The sequence below is a fragment of the Drosophila biarmipes genome, chromosome 2R (genome assembly GCF_025231255.1).
Source record: "Drosophila biarmipes strain raj3 chromosome 2R, RU_DBia_V1.1, whole genome shotgun sequence".
In the NCBI taxonomy this organism is placed as follows: domain Eukaryota; kingdom Metazoa; phylum Arthropoda; class Insecta; order Diptera; family Drosophilidae; genus Drosophila; species Drosophila biarmipes.
In genome coordinates, this window is record NC_066615.1 from 19,069,170 (window position 1) to 19,077,785 (window position 8,616).

The 8,616-nt window shown below is 49.7% G+C and overlaps 3 protein-coding genes across 8 annotated transcripts; 2 read left to right on the top strand and 1 right to left on the bottom strand.

The window, feature by feature from the left end:
* The first annotated feature begins 195 nt into the window (after positions 1-195).
* On the top strand, positions 196-1,880 carry LOC108022953 (uncharacterized). The gene is made up of 3 exons (XM_017092168.3): positions 196-1,295; positions 1,358-1,491; positions 1,543-1,880. The coding sequence occupies exons 1-3, from the start codon at positions 319-321 to the stop codon at positions 1,725-1,727; spliced, it is 1,296 nt and encodes a 431-aa protein (XP_016947657.1). The 5' UTR covers positions 196-318; the 3' UTR covers positions 1,728-1,880.
* Positions 1,849-3,758, bottom strand: LOC108022952 (uncharacterized). Its single transcript, XM_017092167.3, has one exon. It carries the CDS (start codon positions 3,695-3,697, stop codon positions 1,877-1,879), a length of 1,821 nt encoding a protein of 606 aa, XP_016947656.1. The 5' UTR covers positions 3,698-3,758; the 3' UTR covers positions 1,849-1,876.
* An 883-nt stretch (positions 3,759-4,641) lies between these two features.
* On the top strand, positions 4,642-8,045 carry LOC108023086 (homeobox protein Mohawk). 6 transcript variants are annotated; one of them, XM_044092277.2, is made up of 9 exons: positions 4,642-4,918; positions 5,480-5,612; positions 5,671-6,227; positions 6,290-6,438; positions 6,533-6,913; positions 7,003-7,104; positions 7,175-7,299; positions 7,353-7,526; positions 7,584-8,045. In XM_044092277.2, the coding sequence occupies exons 2-9, from the start codon at positions 5,498-5,500 to the stop codon at positions 7,700-7,702; spliced, it is 1,722 nt and encodes a 573-aa protein (XP_043948212.1). In that variant the 5' UTR covers positions 4,642-4,918; positions 5,480-5,497; the 3' UTR covers positions 7,703-8,045. The 6 variants fall into 6 exon arrangements, with proteins under 6 accessions (XP_043948212.1, XP_050744072.1, XP_043948213.1 ...); XM_050888115.1 differs by having other exon boundaries at positions 7,371-7,526; XM_044092278.2 differs by having other exon boundaries at positions 5,677-6,227.
* The last annotated feature ends 571 nt before the right edge of the window (positions 8,046-8,616 follow it).

Genomic DNA, 8,616 nt, shown 5'->3' on the forward strand with positions numbered 1-8,616 from the left:
TCAAAGAAGGGGCTCTTTTATTGGTTTTTCTTTTTAATATTTTTGGGAGAACTGCATTTGGTACCCCATTTTTAAAGTTAATTTACTTACTTTTTTAGTAAAATCAGCTGCTTTCCTACTATTAATTAGTTTTAAGAGCTGTGTGTAGAGGCTATAAGTATTCGCGATGGCAATTTTTTGGACCAGCCACGGTCACACTGTGAAGACAACCAAAACAAAAAAATACAATACACAATTGTTATTATACAACCCGAAAGAACGGCGACGCGAAGGAGGCGTGTCTAGAGAAGCGGAGGACGCGGAGGTGACCCCCAAGCAATGGCCATGGTGACCCGCTTGACCAGCAGCGGCACCACCACGGTGGCCGGAGCCCCTGGCTCCCCCAAGGGTCTGCAGCGGTTCCAGAACTACATTTCCGCCTTCTTGTGGCCGGGAACGCAGCGCCAGCGGCGGAAGTCCACGCAGCTGGATGCCATCGACTGCTTCACCAACGACCTGGTCACCAGAAAGACCCAGAAGTGGGAGGAGCTGCGCGACAGCCTGATGAAGAGGTCAACGACCGCAAGCCAGGAGACGGACACCAACAGCAATGTGGCAACGGAGGGCAAGGTGGGCAGCACCTCCACTAGCTTCAGCCAGAACGTGGGCCTCATGTCCAAGGGCATGATGAGCGATCTAAAGGCTCTGCGCTCGCCCCAACTGGGACTGGACATAAGATCCCTGTCGCAGGCGCAACTGGACAACCTGCTGATGGCCACGTTGGAAATCAAGAACAAGTTGGATTTTCTCTACCTGATCCGTCAGTGCATCCGCTGCAACTTGCTGCCATCCAACGAGGTGTTCGTGTCCTGCCTCAAGTATCTGAGTGCCCAGCGCAAGCTTCAGCAGTTGGAGGCGCTGGCGGACACATGCCGCCAGCTGAAGCACCCCTTCTCGCAGACCTACGCGGACCTTGCACCCTTCCGGGCCATCGCTCTGTGGAACAATGGCAACGCGGACGTGGCCCTGATGACCCTGCATCGGGGCTATGGGGTGAGCATGACTTCGGAGGAGGGCAGGCGGATGGCGCGAACAGCTTTTCGTACCATTTCCGAGGAGACGCTGGCTCAGAAGAGTGAGGCTGTGCTGGTTTCGCTGCTCGATGTGGCACGTGCCATTCACAGCGAGCACAAGGACATCTTTGTGGTGGCCTGTGTGTGGAAGCAGTGCTTCGCAAGCGATTGGTTCTGCGACCAGAAATCAGCGGCAGAACTGTTCGAGCACTACAAGGAGCTGCAGGAACTGGTGGAGCGGAGGTGAGGCGACGGACTTCTTTGGAAGACCATAGAGCTAATCCCTTTCTTCTCGTTCTTCCCAGAGCCAGTCCCCTATGCTCTTCATTCCTGGGCCGCAATAATGTAGATGCCGTGCATCGTCTTATCGAGGTGTTTCTGCAGCACCAGCAGCGTTCGGCCTGCTCCAGCTGCCTTAGCCTGCTCTTCAACTATCAATGTGAGTCTTTAAATCCCAGCCAGACACTGAGTAACTATCATTCCCTTCCAGACATGCGCAAGGATTTGCGTGCCTGCGCTGAGATCGTCAAGTCCTGCAGTGAGTTGGAGATGCCGCTAAATGAGCTGCAGAACGAACAGTTCCTCAGTCTGTTCCTCGACCAGAGCGATCCTTTGGACTCTTCGGGCGTGGCCAGCAAGTACAAGGCCCCCAAGTCCTTCCAGTACAAGTTCTAGTTCCAGTTGCGAACGTTAAGCCGTTGTCATCGTAGTTTTAGCACAAGAATGTGTTTGCACCATTGAGCAATATTGCAAGCCATCCCCCATTTACGCCCCTCCCCAATGAAACCAGCGCCTCTTTAATAAATGTTATTTAATGTCCATGTTCAAGTGCCGCCTTCGTCCCGCATGTTGCCCTCGGGCAGCTGGCCAGACAGAATGCCGACGCACTCGTAGCAGCGGGATATCAGGTGGTTGCCGCACCGGTGTTGCAGGCATTGCTGGCACCGCGTTCGAGATTTGGTGCCGCGTTTGTTGCGAGCGCAGGGCTTGCACCTGCGATGCTTCTCGCCATAGCGACTGGCCAAGTTGACGCCCAGCGGCAAGCTTAATTTGTCGGGCGTCAGGACGCCCACGCTTTGCGTTAGTTTGGCCTCACCCGTCGCCTCGCTGAGCAGCCGCTGACTGGATTGGCCCAGAATCTCGCAGATCTGCAGCCGCATCACGAGCGAAGTGCTGGTGGATCTGCGCTGAAGGCGTCGCTGCAATCTCTGCTGCGTGAGAAACAGACCCAACTGCCGCTGGAAGTCGCGCTGCTCCATCGCCGCATCACCTTTGGGCGAAAGCCGTAGCAGAATCCAGGCATTCACAGCCGCTGCGTTGAGCACAAAATGGAGCAGTTGCAGAAAGGGATTGGCCTGCTTCCTAAGTGCTGCGGGCGTGGCGTGTGCTGTGCTGAAACGCTGCGACAGTTCATGGAACTGCTGGCAGGCATGCGAGGTTTGCTGATAAGCCTGGAGAGCATCCACTTGGGAGCTGAGACCACAGCAGAACACCGCCTCGCCATGGAGGGGAATGAGCTTTGAGGCGCCACTGAACACTGGAGATTCGGTGTGCCACTGACGCGGCCAATCTGGCGAGCTGGCATCCAGCAATCCCAGAGAGCTGATTTGGCGCTTCATCAGCTGCTCGCACTGCGCCACGTTGAGATGTCTTGCCCCCAGCGTCACATTCCTTCCGGTCGTCTTGAAATCGCAGATCAGTTGCTCCACATCCTTCTCCGGGCACCTCTGGTTCCTGCTGACCACTGCATTGGTCATGTACAAGGTTCTGGCATCACAGCAGAGGGTCATGCGCGACTTGGCCACCGAGCAGGACGTTTCATCCACTGCCAACCAACTGCTGCAGCCGTAGTACGAACGGCAGTTGATAAGTAGGCGTTGCCATAGCTTCTGGCCCTCGGACCAGCCGCAGTTTCCCGCCAGACACTCGGAAATGCTCTCAAACCGAGAGAGAGTCATGGATGCCCGAAATATGGCATTGCCCAGCTCCAAGGTCCACAGCTCCTCCAGTGGGCCACTGTACCGGGCATTCCGGAATACCCCACTGAGGTAGCTCAAGCCCAGGAATGCCCGGAGCTCCACAATGTCCAGGGGGCGGAGGACAGTTGTGGCAGTCCTGCGCTTGCGCAACTGTTCGTTGACATGACGGAGCAGAGACCTCAGCATTTCATCGTCAAAGAGCAGCATCCAGGCCTCGACTGCATTTGTAACCGTGCGGGCGGGTCCTTTTCCGCAGGCCTGATGACCCAAGAGCGGGAGATCCTCCCCAGAAACCTCTGTGTCCCTAGTTACGCTCCAAAGCTGGCCACAGGGGGAGGTGTAGTTTCCGGAATTCAAGGCTGGACGACCACGGCCCCGCTTCGGGGCAGCTGGCCGGAGAGAGTCCTCCTTCTTCAGCACCATCTCCGCCAGTTGGTCCTCGGCTATCAGCACATCGGCGTCCTCGAAGATCCAGGGAAAATTGCAGGTGGCCGCGGTTTCCTGCAGCGGATCGGAGTCCTCTCCGTTGTAGGAGGCACTTTGAGTTGTGGCATCGGGCGGCGGCTGCTGCTCCTCCACCTGCATCTTCTCGTCATCCTCGTCCCCATCCTCCTGGTCGCTGCACTTTATATTGGCCAGCAGCTCCTCATCCAGAACGCAATCCATTTTGGTTCACAAAATTGCATCCAAGCAAAACAAACAATAACATTTTCGGTGTGACCGCCGGTGGAGTCTTAAGATATACCATCCCGCCAATAAGAATTTAAAAAGAAGTATTCAAAATACTTTTTAAAAAATTGGATAAATGTTCGTTTCAAAGATAGGATAAGCAGCTAATAAAAAACGGACCTTTCGCTTAATTGCTGAAATTTTATGTTTTAGGTACAAAAAATGTATTAAATAAAGCTTATATAGTCACAAAAAAGTAATCTAATATAAAAATAAAAAAAAGGGAGAGGCCGGTGTTGTGACTCAAATTGTAATTAGAGGTTAACATGATTTTGTGTATATATGTACATATTTATTTATTTATTCTTATCAACTTTGTAAGACATAAAAACAGTTGGAGTCATTGGTGAAGTCCAGGATGCCTTTTTTTAGAGCTAGGCCTGTACATTTGAATTTAAAAACAAAATAAATTTTACTGCGCAGACAAGAAAACAAATTAGAATGCATGCGTTTCCCAGAAATAATTAATTGTATGGAAATAATTTATGTAAGAGTCATAATATGATACTTAATTACAATAATGATGACTAGTTAACACTCAAAATAATATTAAATATCAAATGAAAACATTGATTGCGCAGCCAACATCAGTGCAATGCTCTGGATAGAGTACACTCTAATCATGTTGAACATATTTCTTAATTACTCTCAAAATACTTTCAGAATTAAAAAACTACCATCAACCATTTCTATTTATTTCTCCAATCAATCATTAAAATCGGTCAAATCTATAAACCAAATACTGTTAGCCTCAAATATGTCTGCCCCATTGCATTCTTCGCGCCAATATTTGAATTTGGCCTGCGGCTGCGTTGGGAACTAGTTCCCCGACATCAGCGGAGTCCCATCACTGACTTATCGCACCCCGCGCCTATCGGACTTCTTCCCTCCCTAGTATTGTTGTTGTTCGGCACGCAGAGGAAAAACGAAGAAAAGTTTTGGAAAACCGTGTGGAAATTGATACTCTCACGGCCCAATTGAGACCCCGCAGTGCGCGAAAAGTTGCCGTCGAAATGGCTGAAACCCAACGGCTCTGACGGCCTGCTCCGTCACCACCTTCCTAATCCCCGCCTGGAGCGGGGTGCCGAGGGTTAAAACTCTTGAAAATAAAGTGTTAAGTGCAATTAGATGCCAGTGGCAAATGTTCGACTGCTGCAGGTGAATCCCCGGGTGCTCAAGGCGCCCGTTATTTACGCGCCCAGTGAATTTGTCAAAATATTTTGGCCAAAGTGTCAATTTGACATGTTATATGTCACGGTCTTCCGTGCGCGAAACCGATAGCCGTGCGATAGTTAATCGATAGCGAACCAACTTATTTTAAATTTAAATTCGCATTTAATTATTATTTATATTAGTAGGCCTACCTATGTGATTTGTGTTTTGATAAAATCATTTTAAGTGGTTCCGAAAAATCGAAGTGTACATACAAGTAGGCCAAACAAGAAAAAAACGATTTAAATCGAGATTGAAAACAAATATTTTCGAACCCTAGATGGCCATGACTTTGGTGTCTGAAGGATTTGTCTGCCTTCTGGCAAAGTTAGTTTAATCTCAAAGCCTGTGGTGACAATACGAAAAGTTTTCATCCAAAAAAGACTAATAATTTTAATTTCGTCACAAAAATAGAAAATCTTCCTTGTAAATAAGCGCTTTTAATCAGCTTTTTATAGTTTTCGATTGTATTTTTAATAGATTAGTTGTTTCCTTCTATTTTTGAAGCAAAAAGCATAAGCTGCAATGATCTCGCCGGAACAAGAAGAGGTGAATATGGTCCTGGATCGCCATGTGCGCCAGAACATCCAGGACATGATGCACGAGGCCCATGTCCAGGCGAGCCTGTTGGAGAGCGAAGGTGAGTCGGCATTTTTGGAAGGGTTAACCATGTCGAAAACAGTCTAAATCCATATCAGCTGCAGGTCGCGACCGCTTTCATTCCGACTCCAGCTTGGACCAGGATTCCCTTCATGCGGACGACTCCATGGCCGTCATATGTGACACCCTGTCCGCCGACGGGATCGTGGAGGAGGACCTGACCCACGAACACGGCGGTGGCGATGGCAACGAGGTGCAGAACTACCACGATATGATGGTGGACACGGACCACCACATCGACATCAATGGATCGCTGCGCAAACGCCGTGGGAATCTGCCCAAGCACTCCGTTAAGATCTTGAAGCGCTGGCTCTACGAGCACCGCTACAACGCATACCCCAGCGATGCGGAGAAGTTTACACTCTCCCAGGAGGCGAATCTGACGGTGCTCCAGGTGTGCAACTGGTTTATTAACGCCCGTCGCCGCATTTTGCCCGAGATGATCAGACGCGAGGGCAACGATCCATTGCATTTCACGATCTCGCGACGTGGCAAGAAGGTCAGTCCCAACTCCTCGGGATCAAGCTCAGGAGCGTTGGGCCTGAACTTGGCCGGGACTCCCAATCCCGTACATGGAAGTCCCGCCTCCGAAGTGGTGAGTCGTTCTCTCGGCTGAGATGTCAATTTTGCAGTTAAACCCTTTCGACTTCTTTCCAGGTCGTTGGCGCCACCGAGGAGGTAGACGGCGCCGGTGAGGTCCACGAGGGCATTGCCAATGTCCTGACCAACTTCGAACAGTATGTGCAGGGCCCCAACGGGCAAATGGTCAAAATGGAGCCGGAGTACGAGGACAGCGTTATCTACAGGTACCTACAGGTCGCTCTGAACGTAATCCCTAGTCGTAGTCACCTCATCCGCCTTTCCCACCTACCCCCATCCACCTATTCCTCCGCCACCAAGCTGGCAGCAGGCCATTGCAAACAATCCGATGGGCTTCCAAAGTCTTCACTCCTCGCTGCAAGCAACCATGATAGATAAAATCCAGAACTACCAGATGCGCAAGGCGGCGGCCATCGGGGGTTCGGCAACCTCCAGCACCGCTGGGAACTCCAGCTCCAGCTCCAATGGCGCCAGCTCCATACTGCCGTACAGCCTGTTTGGCCAACTGCCGCCAGAGTTCGATGAAGAGAAATCAAATCCACCGAAGCGCGGTCGAAAGAGGCAGGCAACGGGACGGCAGGGGGAGAAGAGCAAGCAAGCGAAGCCGCAGGCCGAAAATCGAGAGGAGGTGACGGTGATCTGCTCTCAGGACGAATTCGGCAGCTTCGTGGTGGCGCCTAGGTACAACTGCCGCATCCACTGACTCATCTGTTGCCCAAGTCCCTTTTCAAGCGTGTCCTGCTTTGCTAAGAATTCCATTTTATCCCCAGGTCCGAGGGCGAGGAGAGCGGCCAGGGCTACGAGTCCTGTGAGCAGAACAGCGAGGGGGAGGTGCGCTTCGAGACCTCCGATGATTGGCAGAGCGTGATGAAGTGAGTAGTTCTGGACGATGCACTGATCCTGCCTAAGAGGGTCCTTTAATATGGGCTTCTACTATTCCAGGACCGTATTCAGCACAGAGGAAGTTACCACTTCGGGTGGCAACAATCCAGGTACTTCTGGCTCCAAGGGACCTGCTAAAAATGCTGCCTTTTTGAGTTCCAACCAGCAGATGGCCAAGCGTGAAGGTATGTCAATCGCGCAGGTTGTAGATCTAGTTTTAAACCTTCAACTTCTCAAGGAAACCAACAATTGGCAGCCCCAGCTAATGAGGCGATGCAGGCCTCGGAATACGAGACCATGTTGCCGACTAGTTCCGATCAACAGGAAGTAGGTGATAATCTGCAGGCTGACGACGTGTTCGCCAGCACAGTGGCGGAAATGGTGCACAATCTGCCTTCGCAGTCATCCCAAAGTAAGCTAACTATATACATCCATTTGTTTAGCAAATCTTTCTAATATTGCTCTACAGATTCCAGTCGAGAGGAGCGTGACCAGTACAAATGTCTCTATTATCTGGTGGAGACTGCTATGGCCGTGCGCCAGACTGACGACGTCCAGGACGAGGAATTTGTCTACATGGGCGACTAGAGCCCCGAACCCACTAGCCATGCAACAGATCTCGACGATCCGTTGTGCAGAAGCGTGTATATATATTTATATTTTAGTGATACGATCGTACGGCAGGCTCGCATACTAGAGCCCTAACCTTTGTTATTATGTTGATTGATTAGGCTACTAACTAAATGTACAAATCAATAGATCAATTTACAATTCGATTGCCCAGTCAATTATGCATTTTTGCCGAGTCAATTCATGCCCAGTTCTTAGCAAAGATCAAGAGCGGGTCACGATTATTTCAAACTAAACACAATTGTGAATATTACTGGTCTTTAAATAAACCAAAAACCATTGCATTTGCAATACACCACAAGCTAGTTGAATGAACTTTGGGCCTTGTTTCGGTCATGGCAGAATCAGTAGCATTTTCTTTGGGGTTCTGAAAGAAATTCTTAAATATATTGCTTGTAAAAGGAGAGGCTGCGGGAATAATAAAATCAATATACTGATTTATAATCAAATTATGTCTTTTTAATTGCGTTGATATGTACGTTTTTATTAGGTATCATTCAAGATTGTGTCGGCTTTAAATGATTTCCAAGTTGGGGATGCATTTTTATTTACATTCTTGTCTGCTTTCGGAATAAACTTCAGTTCCGAAATGAGAATCCACTTAATACTTCTGGTAAGTAAGTTAACCGGTGAAAAGTATAAAGTACTTACGCATGGGTTCCTTTACCCTTTAGATTTTTCTCGTCGCCATGAAAGTCTGTGCCGCAGCCCGTTGGCCCCCAAGAACGTGCACCTATTGTTGAACGAGCCCCTATCTAGACGATGTAATGTTGTAATGTTTTAAGGACCTACCCCTTAAACGCTCTGGTTCTCGTTTAAATAAACGTTTGAAAAGAGATTTCTTCGACTCCAGAACTGATTTACTTCAGGTG